We start from the raw sequence: 22,552 nt of genomic DNA on the forward strand, positions 1-22,552 counted from the left end.
ACTCCCACTCCAGGTGATAAAGGCCAGCAGCGTGACGGATTTTAAGAGGAAATGGGATACTCACGTGGGATCTTTAAGGGAGTAAATTCAGGGGAGGGGATACTTGGAATGGGCAGACTTGGTGGGCTATAGCCCTTTTCTGCTGCTTTTTTCTATGTTTCTACTTCCACACCGGATCTTCCATACTTTGCTATTAAATTTATAATTACTTTTTTCCACCTTAGTGTATAAATACTTAGCTTAAAACTTGTGGTCAGGCTTTCAAGGCCAACATGTTTCACCCGAAGGGGTTTTATCAAGGCACCATATCCCTTTCTAAAGCTTAACGCTGCTGTAACCGACCACTGACTAGCCAATAGGTATCGACGGATAGATATTGCCATTGTGTAACAAAACAATCTTGAGGCTCAACAATGATAAATCAATAAAAAGAGACCACTCCTGTGAGTCATGCATACACCCTAACAACTGTGAATATCCCTTCAGTGTCAGTGCAGATACAGAGGTTTTCAACCTGTGCAAAGAAATTTGTTCAATCGTCTTGGCAGCTTTGATAGGCAGAAATTTTCATACTTGGCAAGAGCAAACGCCATCCCTGCAGTCTTGAACCCAATAATTCTGCTTTTGCTTTTGACAAACCTAAGTCCATGACCAGGTCTGACTGTGATATAAGTGGGGGGCTCATCAGATGCACATGGTCCAAAATCAGGATCAATGTCACTGTCAGTGCTTGGCTGGTGCATTGCAGATTCTTCAGCGGTTTCGTTTAAGCTCCAGTTCTCTGGTGGCTTCGGTATTGGAAGACTGTCATCATGAGGTGCTGGTCTCATGGCTGAAGGAAGATTGGAGTATTCAATTGATTTCTTATTTTTACCGGAGAAACCAGATACAGTGGGACCTTGGTTTACGAGCATAATTCGTTCCAGAAGCATGCTCGTAAACCAAATTGCTCGTATATCAAAGCAAGTTTCCCCATAGGAAGTAAGGGAAACTGCTTTGATTGGTTCCACCTCCTCCCCCCCCCCACTCACGAGGCTACCGGCGCTGCTCCATTCTCCCCCCCCTTGAGGAATCCGACGCTGTTCCAAACCCCCTCCCCGCGATCCAGCTTCCCCCCCTGCGAACCGGCATCACCCTCCCCCCCGCTCGCGTTGTCCCCCCTCCACCGCGATCCTACTTTCCCCCCTCCCGAGCAGTCAATGACACCCTTTACCCGACTTGGCACCAGTGCCGGTGCCCGAAGATCCTCCCTCTTCTGGCGCGGCTGGGCGGTGCGTCGGAGATCCTCCTTCTTTTGGACTGGGCTGGTCTGGACTGGCTTTGAGCATTTGCGCATGCTCAAAGCCTTCTGGTCTCGCTCTCTCCGAGATTGAGAGCGAGACCAGAAGGCTTTGAGCATGCGCAAATGCTCAAAGCCAGTCCAGCCCAGCCCAGACCAGAAGAAGGAGGATCTCCAACGCACCGCCCAGCCCAGGCCGCGCCAGAAGAGGGAGGATCTTCGGGCACCGGCATTGGTGCCAAGTCAGGTAAAGGGTGTCATTGACTGCTGGGGGGGGGGGGGAAGTAGGATCATGGTGGAGGGGGGCATCGCGAGCGGGGGGGGGGATGCCGGATCACTGGGGGGGATACCGGATCGCTGGGGGGGGGCGCTCGTACAGCGAGGCAAGCTCGCAAAACACTCGCAAACTGGTGCACTCGTAAACCGAGGTACCACTGTACATTTGTCTGTCAAGTGCTCCTTCTGTTCTCGCCATATCATTGGGATAGCAAATGGTATTGATTTCCGAGTACCTCGGAGTCAAGCTCTAAGATCGATGGCACATCATGTTGCACAACAAATGTGAGGAGCCCATGGTTTGTCTTGATCACTAATCTTGCACCGAAGTACAGCTCATATCCTTTCTTAACAAGTAGAGTCACGGCGCAACTTTGAGGCTTAAGCGTGTACTTGCCACAAATGCAGTAGATTGTATCACAGCTGTTGTGACATCGGTGAGACATGTGTGATGTCACAAATCATCCTAAAGCAATTAATAATTAACTGGCTTACTAATTAAGTTACTTACATAGACAATACTATTCCTTGAAGCATCAAAATACATCCGAACTGGCAGACTTGTAATGAAGATGATCCTTGTACGCAAACTGCTTTTATATAGCTTTTTCAGGCAGCATCCATCAAGCCCATGTACAAGCATGCCCAGGCATGCACAGACTGCATCATTTCCATAGACGTTACACAACTTGCCCTGAATGTACGCCTGGACATGCCCACGCTATATCCAGCAAGATATAACATGAGCAATAGGCCTATGTTAAGAATTAGGCTAAGAATTAATTGCATTAGCCTGAAAGTATAACAAGAAATTGTAAAAATGTACTTTTTTGTTCAAACGGTACATGATGCGCAATTTCAATGTGATTTTCATGATCAACAGACAAAACTCTGCAAGATACACCCAAAAATGTTGAAGAAGCAAAAACTTTGTTGTCCAGTATAATGGATCAAGAATGGTTTGAGATGAAACAAAGGGGTCCTTTTATCAAGCTGCGGTAGGGGGGTTTAGCGCGCGTAATACCGCACGTTAAACCGCCTGCCGCGCTAGCCGCTAAGGCCTGCATTGAGCAGGCGTTAGTTTTTTAGCCGGCCGCGGGGGTTAGCGCGTGATGAAATGTCCGACGCGCTAACCCCGCTAGCATGGCTTGATAAAAGGAGCTCAAAGTCATGAAAATGGCAATGTACAGCACATTTAAGTAGACTGGATAAGAAGGGGGGGGGGGGAGGAAGATGGGATAAACATTGAAAGGGCAGGTAGGATCCGGTGAAGGATTTTGAGGAGCAGTGTAACCACAGCTTGTTTGAAGGCATCGGGAACCAGTGCAGAGGAAAATGAAAGACTGGGGATAGGACAAATAGAAAGGATAACAGTAAGAGAGACAGAGCTAAACAGATGGGTGGGAATAGTAGGAACAGGTAGTAAATTTGGAGGTGCCAATAAAATGTGTACTTTCCTCTTTGGTGATTTTAGAAAAGAAAGGGTGGCAGAGGAAAGGAAGACTGTGAGAATAAAATGGAGAAATGGGATATGGAGGCAACCAGCTAGAGAAAACAAAGTTAATCTTGTCATGGAACTACCGTACTCAGCCGTAGTTTAGGTGGAAAGGAAGAGTTGGTGGTAGAGGCACTTTGAAGAGAGAATTCAGTGTGGCAAAGAAATGGTGAGGGTTGGAAACAAGAGAGTTTATCAAATGGATGTAGTAGTCTTGTTTGGAAATTGCAAGGGCAAACTGGAAGGTCAGAAAGAATTTGAAATGTATGAAGCATAGGATTTGAGTTCAAGGTTCTCAGCAGAACAAGCATAGGAATGCAGACAATGGATTCCATAGATCAGCTGTAAGGGTAAAAATACAGTATAAATAGTGTATTACAGAGATTAACTATGCCATACCTGTGGTACATATAGATCCCACACCATGCAGTTCTCTAGGACAGAAAAACTTGCTATGATTAAAACTTGCCCAGGAATAATTTCTCTGTTAAAAATGTCAAGATTGCAATATAGCTGATAAAAGACAAAGGAATGTGAGCAACCACAAGAAGGATTTTTGGTCATATTGATCTCAGACTTCCTGGAGCCTGAAATTGGGTAAAAAGCCTCCACAGAGATGCCAAAAGACATCCCTATGGTTTTTCAAGCCATAACATACAGGCCACAGCCAATCACCTTCTGCAAAGCTATCAGATCATCGGAAATGCTGCCGATAACAAAATGATATAAAAGGGCATCTGCTATGGCAAGGACACTTACATGCTTACCAATTATCTCTCAACGGACCATCATCAGATCAAAGCGAGCACTACGTGTGATGACCACCTTCTGTTCCATCTGTTCCCAAGAAGGAAGAGACTTACATCACCTACTCTGGCTGTATAAGTTAAGTTCTTTAATCACTTTTCCTACCGTGGGACAAGCAGGAAACACTTTATCACAGGAAGTTCCTGCTTATTCCAATTAATGCCTCACAAGTGATCATTCCTGCATTTAAAGAACTGTAAAGACTTTTATTCTGAGATTTATTCTATTACATTCTGAATGCTTATACATAGTTTTTAAATTCTAATTGTTTTCTGTTTGCATTCTTGAAAATAAATCTTTCATTGTTTTTATCATTAGTTACATGTGTTATGTAGACTATCAATAAAAAAGGAAAAGGATCGGCTAAATTAGTCATTCTATTAATTCTAGAACGCTATTCAAAATTTGTTAGTTGCATGTCTTATCCTAAACTGTCCAGTAGAGGTCAGTATGATTACTGTTTACTCCTACAAAGCTAAGGTTGCCGGTACACTTTACAGAGCAGAGAATAGGAGAAGCAAGTGTGTTCAGAGCAGAGGATATAATAGTATTATAGAACGAGACAGCCTGTTTGACAGACTTGGATAACATAGTGGGTGAGAAAAGAGGTGAAATTTTGGTACAGAGAATACAAGGATCAATAGCCTGAAGATACTTAAATTTGTTGATTAAGTATTGAAGTTATCAGATGATGGTCAGAGAGGAGAAGAATTGTGGTGGAGATATTTAGGGAGCAGTTGGAAAAGAAGACAAGATTGAGGCAGTGGCTATGCTGGTGAGTAGAGATAGTGGAAAAGAAGAAAAGCACCAAGGGCCTCACAGAATGAAATGGTATTCTCTTTATTAATTGACCCAACACAGGCCATGTTTCAGCGCAAATGCTTGTGTCAGGGGTAAATGGAATAAGAACTTTCGATATAAAATATTCAAGGATAATAAGCACTGAAATGCTATCAAAATTGCCAACAATTGTTGTTCATTGAATTCCAGTGCTTATTATCCTTGGATTTTTAAAAATATATCGAAGGTTCTTATTCCATTGTCCTCTAACACAAATGTTTGCATCAAAACACGGCTTTTATCAGGTCAAGCAATAAAGAGAATCTCATTGTTCTATTTTACGAGGCCCATGATGCTTTTCTTCTTTTGCTGTATGGTGTGTGCTTTGGTTCCCTCTCTTCTTTGCCTTGTTCATCACAAGTTCAGATAGTGGAGCATAGTTGGAGACTGAATGAGGATGTTAAAGCAAGAAACTTAGGCCCCGATTCGCTAAAGTCAGCAATCGTCGCTAAACCTGTTTTCACAGGATTAGCGACGTTCGCTGCTATCCGAACCGATTCACAAAACGGTCCACCGCGTGTTTTCCCCCTCGATAGCCCATTTTCCGATCTGGCCATGCAGATTAGTAAAACCCCATGCAAAATAGCCAAGCAATTGATTCACTTATATTGCTTGGCTATTTTTCATCGGGTTTTACGATCCTAAAAACCTCTACCGCAGCTTAGTAAAAGAGGTCCCTTATTTTGTGATACTTAAAGACTAATCAATTTTTTCTCTAATTTTAGGGCAGCCATTTTGCAGTTCTAAATTCTACTATTTTAGAATTCTTCGCACTTTGATATCACAATAACCTAATAGTAAAGTAACTATGCGAATTTAGCCTCCTTGCATCAGTGTGAGGTATTTTTAACGTTGCTATGGAGCAAAGGAACAGCAAGCACTCCGAGGCAAGAAGCACTTATCTTCTGGCTGGAGTGCTCAGTGCTGCACGTCATGTGGAAGATTCTAGTCTAGGCCTCTGGCACCCACACAGGCCAACAGCAGAGGGCGCTGGACCTACTGGCATGTGCGTACAGTAACCTTCATGTGCAGAATCAGCAAATCTTCTAGAGCCACACATAGAGGTCACCACACATACCCGTGCCAGTAGGTCAGATGTTTGTATTAATGGCTTTTCTATTTACTTTTAATTTTCACTTAAATTATACCAGTTCTTCCGATGGAAGTGTTCCGTTATTAAAGTGCTGCTTTAATTCCTAATAGCATTTTTTTTAGAATTTGGTAATCCAGCTGGTCAGCCAGAAGCGCAGCCAGGTTTTATTTCAGGGGGGAGCAGACCTTTTTGTAAAACAGGCGTCAGCGTGCAGCTGAAGGGTTGATCTGTATAGGCGACATTTTATTCAAAATCCGTTTTGAGGGAGTGACCGCCCCACGTGTCCTCCACCTAGCTATGCCTCTCCAACTAGCGCTTAGTTTTAACATCTTGCCAACGGAAACCTTGTGAATGAAGGATTCCAATTCAGGTTGCTATGATCAAAGCTTGACCTCTGCAGGTGTAAAGGGTGGGGGCTAGAGTTTTCAAGTGATGTCAGACGCTGGCTTGCCTCTGACTGGATCCCAGCTTCTAGTCCCAGCTCAGATGCTTTTTGGGACTGGAATTTTGATCCCAATCAGATGTAAGCTATGTCTGACATTGCTTGGAAAGCCTGTAGAGGAGAAAAAGCAGAGGTGTGGCAATGTAGCAAGTTAGAAGTAAAAAGTATGGCAAAAAAAAAGTTACTCATTAAGGGGCCCTTTTACTAAGGCGTGCTAACTGATTTTGAGTGTGCTAATCGATTTAGCACGCACTAAAGATTAGCACGCACTCAATGCTAAGGCACCCATTATATTCTATGGGCACTTTAGCAATTTAGCGCTTGCTAATGTTTCGTACGCCTTAGTAAAAGGACCCCTATAAGTACTGCAAACTGTACTTAAATACTGTAATGAAGTAACTGTACTGTATTACTAGCCATCTCTGTATTTTGAGGAGTTAAATGCTCTACATTCAATACTGGAGAGCATAACCACAGAAAAAGAGGGGGGTAAAGGTTATGTAGATTTTGGCATTTTAAACGAGGAAGAACTTTCAGTAAAATAGGCCAAAATTTAAAGAACTTGAGAGAAGTCCTTGATTCCTCAAGTGTATGATTTTAGTCCCCAAAAAACAAGAAAAATAATTTTCGTAATACATTGTTTAAAATTTTCTATAGGCCTAGATATATTTTATCACTGGCTATACTAGGGCAATATACTTTAAGATTCTGATTTGGAAATATCTAATGAGCTACTTTCCAGCGTACCATATCCATTCAAGCTGCTCATTTTCATTTCATCATTGGCCACGGAGAATCTGACGTGCCTTTTAACAGATGAAAACTTTTGGCTGATTTCCAGGAAAGTCTTGTTCTTGGTTTCTGGGACTATTAAAAAAACGTACATTGCCACCAGCAAGCAGATCACACAGAATACCACATATATTATAGCTCCTGCGGATATCTGCAAAACCAAAAACAGCAGAATTTAGTGTATTCTTCCTAGGTTTCCAACCTAGACACAGGCTTGGGGACGGATCTGTATGCCAAGCCATTTACTCCAGAGATGCATGCATGTTCTTTGACAGGCTGGGAATTTTACATTGTCCTTATCTAACTGTAAGGATAACTAGAAACTAAAACAGTTTCCTCTCTGAACAGAAACATGATTACATATGGCTAGATTTATTAACATGTACTGTTACATTAGCATGCATTAATGCAATTAAAGTGTGTTATTAGTAAATAAATCTCTGGGATAAACATAAGAGCTACCATATTGGGACAGAGTCACAGACCGAAGGTCCATCAAGCCTAGTATCTTGTTCCCAACAGTGGCCAACCCAGGTTATAAGTACCTAGCAAGATCCCAAAGAGTTAAATAGATTTTATGCTGCTTATTCTAGGAATAAGCGGTGGATTTCCCCAAGTCCATCTTAATAAAGGCTTATGGACTTTTAGGAAATCAGCCATACCTTTTTTTAAACCCTGCTAAGCTAACCACTTTTATCACATTCTCTGGTAACAAATTCTAGAGTTAATTACACATTGAGTGAAGAAATATTTTCTCTAGTTTGTTTAAAATTTACTACTCTTAGTATTTCCTTCGCATGCCCTCTAGTCCTAGTATTTTTGGAAAGAGTAAACAAGCGATTCACATCTACCCATTGTACACCACTCAGTATTTTATAGACCTCTTATCATATCTTCCCTCAGTCTTCTCTTCTCCGGGCTGAAGCTAGATGCTTTTGTCTTTCCTTATAGGGAAGTTGTCCCATCCCTTTTTATCATATTAGTTTCCCTTCTCAGTACATTTTCTAATTCTGTTATATCTTTTTTTTGAGATTCTGCGACCAGAATTGCATACTATATTTGAAGTGCAGTCGCATCATGGAGCAGTATAAGGGCATTATAACATTCTTATCTTTGTTTTCCATTCCATTCCATTCCTAACATTCTAGTTGCTTTCTTAGCCACCGCTGCACACGTTAAAGTTTCAACGTATCCTCGATGGCACCTAAATCCTTTTCCTGGGCGGTGACTCCTAACATGGAACCCTGCATCACGTAGCTATAGTTTGGGTTCCTGGTTCCCACACGTGCCACGTTCTACTTGCTCAAGTTAAATGTCATCTGCCATTTTGATTCCCAGTTTCGCAAGGCCCTCTTGCAATTTAACAACTTTGAATAACTTTGGGCTCCTTTTACTAAGGTGCGTTAGGGCCTTAACGCGTGGAATAGCACACGCTAAATTGCTAGACCTTAACGCCAGCATTGAGCTGGCGTTATTCTAGAAGCTAAAAACGCTAGCACACTTTAGTAAAAGGAGCCCTTTGTGTTATCAACAAATTTAATTATCTCACTAGTTATTCCCATCCCTGGATCATTGATAACTACGATAAAAAGCAATGGTCCAAGCACAGACCCCACTATTTACCCTTCTCCATTGAGAATATTGACCATTTAAACCCACTCTATGTTTTCTATCTTTTAACCAGGTCTTAATCCATACATTTTTCTAGGAATTGATCTTTGCGGTTGTTGTTTTCATGGGCACTTCACATGATTTTCTGATGATTATATGTTAAAGTTTGTTTGGTTTTTATTTGTTTTATTGAATTATGTATGTAATGATATGTAAACCGTTTAGGTTTAAACGGTATATACATTTTTAAAATAAATAAATCTTATTTATTTATTTCATTTTCTTTTTTTTTTTAATTCTTTATTCATTTTCAGACTTACAATAAGTGTGACAATATGTCCAAACAAATTAACAATAAATATATCACTTAATAATCATCCATGATACAAATAATATACCCTTATCATCCATTCTTCCCACCCATTCCTATTTTCGCTGATTGTCCAGCCCTTCTTCATTGTAAACTGCCTCGAACTACTATGGCTTTGGCGGTATATAAGAAATAACATTATTATTATTATTATTATCCTGTAATCAAATATCATATACAATATACAAAGTATTGTACTGAGTAGATGTCATTGTTTCCCTTAAATTTACGAGTTCAATGGTAAGGGGGGGGAGGTAATTTTATAATTACATATGATATTTATTTCATTTTTTATCCAGTGACCCCAAAGAGCTCAGAATGGCTTACAGGTTAAACATACATATTATATAGTTAACAAATTATAATTTGACATAATTACAGAACAAGTTTACTATACAAAGTTGTATTCTAACTTGATACAAACTAGGGATCTAGTACAAATACAGTTTCCAGATTACAATTTTTATAGTTATCCTTGGCAATGCATGTGACACATATTGAGTTCTAGTACCCATATACATTTCTCTGCAATCCATTTGTCATGGAATGTGATAGTGTAAGGGACATATACCTGGTGTAACTATCATTGTCTTTAAGCCAGGTTTCAGTAGTCAGGAACATGTCCTGGTTTTTATCTGTGAGGTTTTGTAATATAATGTCTTTGTTATTTACTGGTCTAACATTTATGAGGGTGATAGACATGATTTTTGTTGGGGGGTGGTGGGGTGTACGAGGAAAAGGAGATTCCTCTCAGGTTGTGGGGGCTGTGTTGGGAAGGTTTTTTGGGGTCAGTATATGAGCCCTGGTTGATAACTGGGATAGGAAAGCACATAATGGGTAAGATTATGATAAGTTTAAGGTATAGCATTGGGGTTGTTGAATTAAATTTTTAATTTAGTTATGTTTATTCTGTGTTGGTTGGATTTGGTTGGGCAACAGGTGGAGGGTGATTGGTGGGTGGGTCTATATATGTAATGTGAGCCTGGAGAGGGTGGGTGGGTTTTAGGCTGAGTTCATAGTGTGGCTGTGGAGACTAGAGGTAGCTTATATTTTAATAATGGGCATTTTTCAGAAGTGTCCCTGAAAAGAGTCAGAAGTAGCAAGAGATAGAGGTGCATTCCAGGTGGAAATAGCTGGGTTTATATGAGTGCAGGAAAGTTGTAGAATGGTCTGGGTTAACAAGCTTTTTCTTAAGGTTAACAGGCTGGGTTGACAGGCTGTTTCTTAAGGTGAGAAGTGAAGGGAGTCATCTAGGCTGGGGTATTTTCAGAAGTATCCTTAGAAGTCTTTCATTGAGATACACAATATTGAACAGCTCAATCTTATCCACATGTTTATTCACCCCTTCGAAGAAATGTAGTAGATTGGTGAGGCACGAGTTCCTTTGAATAAATCCATGTTGGCTTTGTCTCATTAAACAATGCTTATGTATATGCTCTGTAATTTTGTTCTTATAATAGTCTCTACAATTTTGCCCAGCACTGATGTCAGAATTAGCAGTCTAGAATTTCATGAATCACCTCTGGAACCCTTTTAAAAAAACGGTGTTACATTGGCTACCCTCCAGTCTTCCGGTACCATGCTGGATTTTAAAGATAAATTACACATTACTAATAATAGCTTTGCAAGTTTATTTTCAATTCTATCAGTACTCTGGGATGTACACCATCCGGTCCAGGAGACTTGCTACAATTTATCAAATTTCTCCATTAAATCTTCCAGTGTTACAAAGATTTGTTTCAGCTTCTCTGACTCATCAACACTGAATACCATTTCTGGCACTTGTATCTCCCCCATATCTTCCTTGGTGAAAACTGAAGCAAATAATTAATTTAATCTCTTCTATGGCCTTGTCGTCCCTGAGTCCCCTTTTACTCTTTGGATATCTAGCAGTCCAACTGATTCTTTTCTCAGCTTCTTGCTTCTAATATACCTAAAAAATATTTTATTATGTGATTTTTGCCTCCAATGCAATCTTTTCAAGGTCTCCCTTTGCCTTCCTTATCAGTGCCTTGCATATGACTTGCCATTCCTTATGCTGTTTCCTATTATTTTCAGTGTATCCTTCTTCCACTCTCTGAAGGATCTGCTTTTAGCTGTAATACCTTCCTTCACCTCCCTTGTTAACCATGCCGGATGCCATTTGGTCTTCCTTCCTCCTTTTTTAATGCATGGAATATATCTGGTCTGGGCTTCCAGGATGGTATTTTTGAATAACATCCATGCCTGATGTAAATTTTTGACCTTTGCAGCTTCTCCTCTATTTCTTTTTTACCATTCTCCTCATGTTATCTCCTTGTTTTTAAAGTTAAATGCTATTTTATTGGATTTCCTGTGTGTACTTATTCCAGAGGTTATATCAAATCTGATCATGTTATGATCACTGTTATCAAGTGGCGCCCCAGCACCATTACCTCCTGCAGTAAATCAGGTGCTTCAACAAGGACTAGGTCTAAAATTGCTTTGCCTCTGTCGGTTCCTGAACCAGCTGCTCCTTGATTTCATCTCAAAATTTTATCTCCCTAGTATGCCCTAATGCTACATTTACCCAGTCAATATCGGGATAATTGAAATCACCCATTATTATTGCGTTAGTCAGTTTGTTAGCCTCCCTAATATCTGATAACATGCTTTAATGTGTGTCAGTACAAGGTCTGTTCAAAAAGTTCCAAGCCAGTTTGAATTGCGCGCCAATGGGAAGTTCTTTTGAGACACGCTAGGCAGCCTTGAGTAGATTGAATCCTCATGAGCAACCTCCTTTTTTCTCTTTGTTTTCTCTGAGCTACAGCAGTTTTTGTGAAAGTATGTTTTCGTGATCGACTATTTTTCATCATGTGTTACCTCAGTGAGCAGTGTTGCAGCATGAAGTTCTGTTTTAAATTAGGTAAGACCGCTACAGAAACTTATGAAATGTTGAAAGTGGCTTATGGGTCGTGGAAGGTGTTTTGAATGCATCAACATTCACGAATTTTGTGCAAAAACACAATGACGGTTCTTCCTCAGCCACCTGACTCTTCTGACTTGGCCCCTGTTGACTTCTTTTTGTTTCCTAAACTTAAATCCACGCTGAAAGGAAAGCGATTTGACACCAATGAAGACATAAAGCAAAATTTGACGCATTCCTGAAGATGCATTTAAGGACTCTTTCCAGAAGTGGAAACGATGTTGGAAAAAGTGTATATGTAGGGAATACTTTGAAGGGGACTCAGTGGAATAAGCTGTAAGATTGTTTAATAAATTTTTATAAAATCAGTCCTGGAACTTTTTGAACAGACCATGAATTGGGTAACACGATAGTGCCTTTTAGTAAATCTAGGGTATTGTGACAAAACAGGTGACCAATTTGCCCTATCGTTTGACCTTCTCACTACATACCAACATTTTTTTCATGGCTATCAGATTAAAAATAAAACAATGTCTCATAAGATGCTGAAATGTGATTATTAAATGTATAAACAAAATAAAAGTAATTAATAGTTTTATATCTGATCTGTAAATTAGGATCCTAGAACTTCATAACTTATGCTCTGTAAATATCTTTTTCCCCCTTTGCAGCCCCATTTTATGAGTCACAATTCATGCCTGTTTGGCTTGCTGGGTTGCAGGTCTTTTCAATTTCTTTAACCCTTTATTTGGCATTGCTGCTCAGAAGTAACGTGTTTTCTATGGCTCTTAAGGGAGATCTGCATCTCCAGATGCCTGTTATTTGGCAATGTCACTCTCGTTCTACATCAACTTACATAAAGCAGCCGTTTCACAATCTGCCAAATTAAAGGGTTAAAGTAGATATAGGAGGGCACAGGTTATGGATATGGATGTGGGCATTTGTTCCCTCTAAGTTGAGTGGGTGTCTTCCAACTCCATCACTACTGTGTTTTCAATTTCTAGGGACAGGTAGGTTCCAGGAGTCCTGCAAAACTTGTCTGTCCCTCACTATTGAAAATGTAATAGTGAAACAGCGCCACCCACTGCCAGGACTGTAGATGGAAGACTTCCACTCAGCTTCGAGGGAACAGTAGATATGGGGGTCAAATTAACCTTAATCTGACATTCCCAAAAATAAACCACATCTGTTCAAATCTGTTAATAATTTAATTATTTTTCTTTCCTTTTAAATTTAATTCATTTTCATATAATTCATATACTTTCCCCTATCTATCATTATTCTAAAGCCCATTTTCCTTTTGAAACCCATTTTCATCATGTATTATATATTTATTTTGTAAAATCCTAGACTCACCAAATTGATCTAATAACTTGTAAACATGTACTTCTGACTTTTCTTCCTTATTTAAATTCCTATATAAAAAGACATTTGTCTTTTTTAATTCTATATGATAAAATATCTTAATAAAGAAATCTCTTCAATAAATTTAAATGTAAATTTCCAAATGAACAACCCTTCTATATTCTATATTCAGTAAGACTATAAAATTTTACTTTAGTAATTCCTGTTATTCTTTTCAATTTCTCACTTGTACTTTTTCAACTATGTACTTTTCTTTATTACTTAAGCAGATTTCATTTATGTTATTCTATAATTCCCTTCAGTCCAGATCCTTTGTTTATTAATATCCAGTCCATTTACGATCCTCCTGTATATTGTATTTATCAAATCATCTCCGATTCGAGTTTTTGCTTCTGACATCTTCTGGCAGCTTTTAATAACACAAACCTTACTGTTCCTTCAATATCAGATAAGGTACTAGAAGAGATTTGCTTCCAAATGAATATATATCTTTCCTTATATATTGTTAGTGTAATATAGTTTTTAAGTCTTCAGCCTTTTTCTTTTTACAAATGGATCTTCTTTATAGTCATTAAAACGTTGGTTAAACCATATCAATTCCTCAGACGCCGAAGATCAGACCTTTCTAATCAATCCCCAAACAGAAAACCAGTTTGTGACAGGACTTCATAGCTTAGCGTAATATTTCTGAGTTCTATTTCTCTCAGTGTTCGCTGATTAGTTTTATAAGTGAAATATTATTAAGCAATGTAAAATTTTATTATCAGTTCATTTTTTTTTCTTTGAATAAGTTTCTATCATCCCATCTTATAAGTTACTTGTTTTCAAGCATTGCCATAATCCATACTTTCTCAGTACCATTTTCCTTTTTTTGAACTTAGAGTAGTATCATATATTCATAGGTTTTTTTGGCTGATTGAGGAATTCTATAAGCTCTTCTGGTTCCTCAAATTGACAGGTTTTATTATCAATAGTAATCTTCATTATTGCCGGATACGTAAGACTGTATTTTACTCCTAATTTCTTTAGTTTAGGTCTTAATTGCAGGAATTGTTTACGTTTTTCAGCAGTAGCTTTGGCAAAATCAGGTATGGAAATTAATTTTGCCCCTTTATATTTTATGTCATTATTAGCTTTAGCAAAATTTAAAATTTCTATAGCCTGCTGATGCCTCATTACTCTGAATATTAACGGTCTTGGAACCCCCCATGCATTTGACTTGACGGATTCTATGAGCCCTATCTCCAACGGAAAGTGGCATTAATTTGGGAATAAATTCTTCTAAAAAAGAAATTGTATCTTTCCTTCCAAGCCATCAGGTAGATTTAAAACTCTCAAATTATTCCTTCTAGACCTGTTTTCCATATTTTCAAGTCTCTTATCCATGCTTTGACTTACCTGATGATCCATCTTACATTGCTTCAAAGTTTCCTCTACATTTTCCACTCTGGTTTCAATTTGTAATGCCCGAGCATTAGCGATTTCCATCTTCTTAGCGAGGTTGACTACTTCTTCTTTAACCTCCAGCATTATAGCTTTCAGCTCTGCTATAATGCCTGTGCTGTCTGTAGCTTCCTCTGGCGGCAACGGCACTCTGGAAGGAGTCGACGGGTCTACTTTAGCCCTCTTCGCATTTCCTCCCTGAAATGCTGATTCATTTTTCCCTTGATGCGATGTGGACATTTTGATAAGCTTAGTAATTCAAAAATGAACGAATTAATTAACCATAGTACAGCAACGGCTTACGGAGGTGTGGAGCTCACTGATCAAGCTTCCACCATGTTAGCCTTCCAAGCCACACCCCAGTTTCTTAGGTTTTTATATACCACCTATCAAGGTTATCTAAGTGGTTTTACAATCAGGTACTCAAGCATTTTCCTTATCTGTCCCGGAGGGCTCACAATCTATCTAACGTATCTGGGGCTATGGAGGACCGAGTGACTTGCCCAGGGTCACAAGGAGTAGCGTGGGGTTTGTACCCACGACCCTAGGGTGCTGAGGCTGTAGCTCCAAACACTGCGCCACACACTCCTCCAGAGCTCCTCCTGTGGCAACACCCCCTGTAGAGTTGTTCACTATGAAATTTAGACATGCTGAAGGGCTGTCAGGTAAAATTTGCCTCTTTGCAGATGATAGCAAAATGTGTAATAGAGTAGACACCTCGGATGGTGTGAAAAACATGAAGAAAGACCTGGCAAAGCTTGAAGAATGGTCTGAAATTTGGCAGCTAAAATTGAATGCTAAGAAATGCAAGGTCATGCATTTTGGCTGCAAAAACCAGAGGGAACAATACAGTTTAGGGGGTGAAGACACGACAGAAGTGCGGGACTTGGGTGTGATTGTATATGATGATATTAAGGTGGCCAAAGAGGTTGAAAAGGTGACGGTGAAAGCTAGAAAGATGCTAGGTTGCATAGGGAGAGGTATAGCCAGTAGGAAGAAGGAGGTATTGATGCCCCTGTATAAGACTCTGGTGAGACCTCATCCATTATAATAATACCCTTAGCACGCATACGCACTTCAATCTTCGTAGCTCCGTGCCTCCATGGTACCGTGTTCCCGCATGCGCAGTAGAAGGAGCCAGCGGCTGTTTCCCCATTGCTCTCCCTTGGCGACGCTGGCTCCTTCTACTGCACATTGGAAGCAACTTAAGCACAGATGCACGGAGGCGGTGACCATGGCGGCGACTCCCCCCTCCCGCCCTCATTCCGTCTAACAGGACCAATGAGAACACAAAAATAACCGAAGCAGGCATACCGATGCTCAGTATCCGGACTGTGGTTGGCAGTTGTTCAGGCTGGGGAGGAGGCAAAAGGAGTTATTTAAGGGTAGGTGGGAGAAGGGGGCTGGAGCTGAAGCGTCTCAGCGCAGAAGAACGAAAGACAGACACACAGAAAGACAGACAAAGGGGGCCAGGGAGAGAGACAGACAGACAGGGGGCCATGGAGAGAGACAGACAGACAGACGGGGCCAGGGAGAGAGACAGACAGAAAGAAAGACAGACAGACAGCGGGCAGGGAGAGAGATCCATAAAATACTGAATGGCGTGGAAAGGGTAGATGTGAATCGCTTGTTCATTCTTTCCAAAAATACTAGGACTAGGGGGCATGTGATGAAGTTAATAAGTAGTAGAATTAAACAAACTCTGGACTTCATTGCTGGGGAATGCGGTGAAAGCAGTTAGCTCAGCAGGATTTAAAAAAAGTTTGACTAATTTACTAAAAGAAATGTCCATAAGCCACTATTAAGATGGACTTGGGGGAAATCCACTGCTTATTCCCAGGATAAGCAGCAGAAAATCTGCTTTACTCTTTGGGATCTTGCCAGGTACTTGTAACCTGGGCTGGACACTTAGAACCAGGATACTAGATTTGATAGACCTTCGGTTTGTCCCAGTAATGGCAATTTTTATGTTCTAAGTCACCTATCCAGAGCACCCTTTATAGAATACTAGCTCAGCAGCACAAATACACATGTAACATTTCGGCACAGTCACTTACAGTACATCAGCCACAGAGCCGGTGTAATTGGTCACACCTAGATTGTTTAAAAAAAACAACAAAAAAAACCCCTTGTACATAAATAATAGTATTCTATCATTTATGTCCATAACTGTGTACACTGCCCATGCTCTCCCTAACTCCATATGCCCTCCATCAAACTGTGTGCCATCACAATTAGCATAGATAGGCTACTGGCATTTACATATGCACATATATGAATATATACGATAATATTCTGGTTAGTTATATGCATTCGTGGCACCCTCTTTCTAGAATGGCCCCTGAAGTTTCTAGCCAGTACGCTAACATGATGTAGGGAGTTGTGGACACAGGCAGAGGGGATTTACCTGGAAAAAGGGGAAGATCAACCCCATTATAATACTGCACATCCAGTTGGAAGCCCCGCCCAGAGTGTACGCAGCAGGCCGGTGGCATTGCAGAAACATCTCTGCAGTCAATATGAATGGAATGCCAGCTACGGAGAAAGCATACAACCCAACACCGATTACTGACAAGCAAACCTTTCAGAGGACTACAAAACCCTCGTCTACATTAATGCTGTTTCTGGTGAATACCAGGGCAGGATTAAAGCATAGGCAAACCAGGTACTTGAGGGGCCTTCCCAGATGCACTAGTTCAGTGGCTCCCAAAATACGTAGTTCCTCACCACGCTAGCAGCAAGAAGAGTGGGGTGGTGGGACCATAGCCATCACTCCCCACAGAGGTTTGCCTGATTTTCTTGCCCCCCCCCTTTGTATTGCCCTGTTTGTAGACATTTTAAAATGTATTTGCATTTCATTGGGGACCCCAATTTGCTTGTATGCTTAGGGCCAATCAAAGGGTTAATCCTGTCCTGGTGAATTCCTGCTCCTCTTCAACACTGTTGTCTGAAAGAAAGACACGATAATTCTTAAAGGGTCAATATAGGATAGTGTGTTTTTTTGTGTTTTGTTTATTGAGTAAACTGCAGGTAAAAGAACAACACCGAAAATGCACAGAATGGTAATTACCGTACACACCCCGGATGCCTCAGGGAATCGTGTCTTATACAGCAAGCAACAAGATAACAAGCTTTACAGTCAAAAAGAGCATCTGTGAAGAACTTGTTTTTTATACTCCCCTTCCCCACCCTGTCCATCCCCCCCCCAGTACATTTAGAGTGCATAGTGATACCATCATGAAACTTCCTGAGGGTAACATCAAAGAAGTAAAGCTGACAAACACTCTTGCCAAAGCTTCCAATATGCCAGTAGTCTCAAATTCAAACCCTTTGCAGGGCCACATTTTGGATTTCTAATAATAATAATAATAATTTTTATTTTTATATACCGCCAAAGCCGTGATAGTTCGAGGCGGTTCACAACAAGAGGCACTGGACAATCATCGAAGTAGTTACAATGCAAAGTCATCGAAGTAGTTACAATGCAAAGTCATCGAAGTAGTTACAATGCAAAGTCATCGAAGTAGTTACAATGCAAAGTCGTCGAAAATAAGGTACAAGTTGGGAGGAGGGACATACTAGATTCTTAGGTTACAATCGGTGAAACAAATTCGTTTTTATTGATTTTCTAAAATTGAGGTAAGATGAGGAATGGTTGATGATAGCCAGCCAGTCATTCCATTTACCTGCCTGGGAGATACTTGGAGGGCCTCAGAAAAAAATAGTTAATGTTTTATTAAAGAAATGACAATTTTGCATGAGGTAAAACTATTTATAGCTTATAAATCTTTCTTTTTGGCTAAGTCTTAATAATGATATTGTCATTTATAGCTAAAGAGACATATGATCAAGAAACGGTTTTATTTCACTTTTGTGATTATGATAAACATACCGAGGGCCTCAAAATAGTACCTGGTGGCCACATATGCCCCCCCGGGCCACAAGTTTGAGACCATTGCAATATACCATCTTTTTTTTACCCCTGTACCCTTCAGAGAAATCATGCAATTCCCAATGAGCCATTTCCTTCATGCTATCCTTCCAGGCCTCCAAAGAGGGAGGTGATTCAGCCATCCAGCACTGGAGAACTCCCCTCTTGGCCAGCATTAGTGCACAGAGACAAATCTACAATGCATAACTGACAAACACTGTTGTTCTAGGGCCAGAGGATTGCCCAATAACAAAATCTCATAAGATCACTGGATGGGTTGTCTTAATATGGTAGCTAAAAAGTCTAAAATCCCCCCCCCCCCCCAGTAGAGTTCCAAGGTCAAACATTCAGGACAGTGTGTTAATACTTTTCCAACTGCTAACAAATGTTAAAAGTGCAGTCAGCATGCGCAATCAAGTTTATGGTCTATAATAATATTGAAAAAAAGATTCAAATTGATGAGTCTAAGAGACATCTATGAGACAAACATGTTTTTTGTTGCATAGAAGTTTTTGGACCCCTGTTCGATTACAAAAATTATACAGTTCTAAGTCAAATAGATGCTGGCACTGCCATCTTGATATAGGGACACTGGATCATCTGCTCTTCTTTTGTCCCTTGATACTTAAATTTTGGCGATCCATTTGGGGGTTGAGGGCCAAGAGTCGAATAACTTCATGTAATAATAGGCTACTTTTCATCATGACGGGAGTTGCCATACAGTTCATTTTAAAAAAAATTGGGACAAGTTAAACTATAGTTTTTGGTGGAAATCCTTGTGCCAAACTTATAAATTTGAACTTATGAGTGCAATACAATTGGGACATTATAAGAAATTCAAGGAGGTTTGGGATCCACTGACAAAATTTTGTAATGATTGATTATTAGTTTTAGCCTTTGATTATACACGTCCAGGATGGGAGGGTGGGCTGGGGGAGGGGATATGCCTTTAATTTATTATTTGATCGCAATTTTGTTTGTCTTGATCATTTGTATTACTCTTGATTGTCTTTATGCTGTTTGAAAGGGTAGGTGGGTGGGAAGGGACATGTATTTATTATATCATGATATTATTGATGGAATTAAGTGCTGTTTATTTGTATATTGTTTGATAATATGTTGCACTTGATATTGGTTTTAAAATGAATAAAGATATGGGGAAAAAAATATTGAAGTAAGAGGCTGGGGGGAAAAATACCATACAAACAAAGCAAAAAACCAGAAATATTTAGAACTACCAAGCACACAAGCTACCAGGGCAGTGCTACTTTCATAGCAAAACGAAAGAAAAAGCCTCAGTTATATAGGTGGGGGTAACCCTCTCCACCATCCATCCATCAGAGGCAGAAACAACTTTTGTTGCTTTAAGTAGGCACCCTCTGCAAAATATACTTATATTTAAATCCAGAACGAGAGGAACAATGCGCTTCTAATCCGCACACAAAAAAGTAGCACATGAAATTTCTGTCAGTGTGTGGAGGTCTGTACTTTGTATCTGAAGTAGTTATCTGGTCACTTTGCATACCTTCTGGGAATTTAGACAACCTAAGTCACTATGTATAAGTTCTGTCTAGGCAGTCTCGTTAAACTTTTGGTTATACTTGCAGTACGACTAGGTCTAGGTTAGCCCATGTCCCGCTTATATCCCACCCTCACCACTCCTCCTAAAACTCCCCTTTCAGCTCTGGGCGTACAGCGGCACTGAAAAGGCCTAAACTGTTTTAGGTACATCTAAAACCCATTTTGATTATCGGCACTTGGACAACCTGTCTTTAAGGTCATCCAAGTGCTGATTTGGGCGGGTTTTTAGACATATTTGGATTTTTTTTTATTACAAGCCCCTAAGGGTTTAGGAGGGGCACTGTCAGATAAGTTAATTCAGTGCCTTGCAAGGCCAATATTTGCCCTGATAAAACAGCCACTGCCAGAAGAGGGAGAGAAGGACCAGATGGCTGGAAGAGTCTGCCCGCAGTGCGTCTTACTTACTGTTTCCCTTTCTGTCAGAACCACAGAGGACTCCGTTTGTAGGAGTTTTATAATGTACGTATATTATGATGGTGGGGGGGGGGGGGGGTACTCCAATGCACTTGTTTGCCTAGAGCCCATCAAAGGGTTAATCCGACCCTGGATGCAAAGCTAGGCAAAATAGCTCATTAGCACAGTGGAAAAGTACATATGTAAACTGCTTCATGGATGCATTAACACAAAAATCTTAATTACACCTCATGGATGTGTAGTTACATTTTTGCAACGCAGTCGCAAGTACTTTTGTACTTGACAGTGCTTACCTTGGCATCTGCTATAATCCATACCTAATTTGCATCTGTTTAATATGCATGGAAGTGTTGTTAGTATGCATGCAAAACACTGCATTTGTGTATGTTAATGGCTGATTTTAACATTCTTTAGTGCATCAGGCCTTAAGTCAAATGAAGGCCACTAAGGGTTTGAGAAGAGATTTGTGGTCTATATTTAATGCACAAAAGAGTAATTTTATACAGGCATTTTTGCATGTATATGACCAAAAATATGCATAAATTGCAGGTTATACAATATCCTCTGTGCTCAAGCAGGCGTGATAACAATGACGCAGATTATTTGTACCCAACTTTGTAGTAAGCATGCTCGTGGTAGGTTTTTGGTGGAAGATCCGTGAAGTCACAATTTATGCATGTTCTTTATAAAGTATGTACAAATTTATACATACACATTTACAACTCTTCCCAAGCAGGTGCACATTTTAATTCAAATTTCTGTTGCATTTTTGGAGCAATGTTATAAAGACAGATAGGCCCAAAACAAATATCTATTTGGCCTCTCCATCTGGGTGTCTTTTCATAAAAGTAACCCTCTAGGGGGTAAGTTTTTTTCCACCTTTAACTTTTTGAGATCCAATATATCTATTTATGGTTGTTAAGATACTGATTCTTTTATAAACCATCCAGAGCTGAAAGACTGAGACAGTATAGAAAAACGTTATTAGCTATTATTACTATGTATGAGACCACATATGTGTGTAAAAGGCCTTTTATAAAATACAGTCCAGCTTACATGTACAAGCATTATCAAGATGCTGCATGCTTGCCAGTTGGGCATATCTAGCGGTTCAGTCTGGGGGCAGCATAGAGTTCGCAAGCACATGCACTGATTACAAAAATAATGCTTCTCGTGATCAATGGTTCTAGTTTTAGAAAGTAGATCCATGGTACTAAATTGAAAAGTTTCAGTGGTAGACAAGAGCTGTTTTGAGTCAATAGCATAGTGAGGTAGGTTGGCACCCAGCATCGCTGCACCATGCGCCCTCTCCCCCACTCTTCCCCGGCTTGCCATTCATCCCCTCACTGGATCTCTGAAATGTTTGCTGGCAAGAGCTGCATCTTCCACCTGCTGCTTGCTTGGCCTCGGTACCCTTCTGACATCATGTCCTGGTCCTGTGACCAGGAAGTGGTAGATGCTGCTTGTACTGGCAAACTTTTAAAGAGGTATGCCATGGGGTGGCGAGGAGGAGAGACACTGTACTGTAGGGGTGATTCCTGCCTCACACCTAAGGTTAGGCCTCATTCATGTCAAGCAAGCCTGAACCATCTTTCCTGCATGAACCATCTCTGCCTGATGCATTCTGGATTTGTTTACAAGAACTGTGTGTTTCAGTCAAGGACAAGGAGCCCACTCTAACTTGTCCTGCTTCTCTGTGAAACCTGGAAGAGGTTATGAACTATGTTATGATCTGTGTTTTGTACTTATCATCTATGGCGCACAAGAAAAGACTATTCATTCTTGCTGTTCTGCTTTGATTGGTCCTGGAGGGTCATCTGGCACAACCTAAGGAGAAAGGTGTTTGCGAGGATTTAGACTATGTTTGGATGTGAGGGAGCTTGGAACTAAACTTCCTCTGTACACCTTAACAATAAGAAGTGATAAAAG

The 22,552-nt window shown here is 40.3% G+C and overlaps 1 protein-coding gene across 1 annotated transcript in view; it reads right to left on the reverse strand.

Annotated features, from left to right (window-relative positions):
* Nucleotides 1-3,788: 3,788 nt before the first annotated feature.
* LOC117359760 (solute carrier family 2, facilitated glucose transporter member 5-like) overlaps nt 3,789-22,552 on the reverse strand; it is a 196,937-nt gene continuing 178,173 nt past the window's right edge. Inside the window, exons 12-14 of the mRNA XM_033942979.1 lie at nt 17,105-17,232; nt 6,980-7,175; nt 3,789-3,887 (exon numbers count right to left, since the gene is read on the reverse strand). Of these exons, the coding sequence (XP_033798870.1) occupies nt 3,859-3,887; nt 6,980-7,175; nt 17,105-17,232 (353 nt within the window). The 3' untranslated portion in view covers nt 3,789-3,858. The remainder of the gene's footprint in view (nt 3,888-6,979; nt 7,176-17,104; nt 17,233-22,552) is intronic.

This window comes from Geotrypetes seraphini, chromosome 4 (assembly GCF_902459505.1).
Source record: "Geotrypetes seraphini chromosome 4, aGeoSer1.1, whole genome shotgun sequence".
NCBI classification, from domain to species: domain Eukaryota; kingdom Metazoa; phylum Chordata; class Amphibia; order Gymnophiona; family Dermophiidae; genus Geotrypetes; species Geotrypetes seraphini.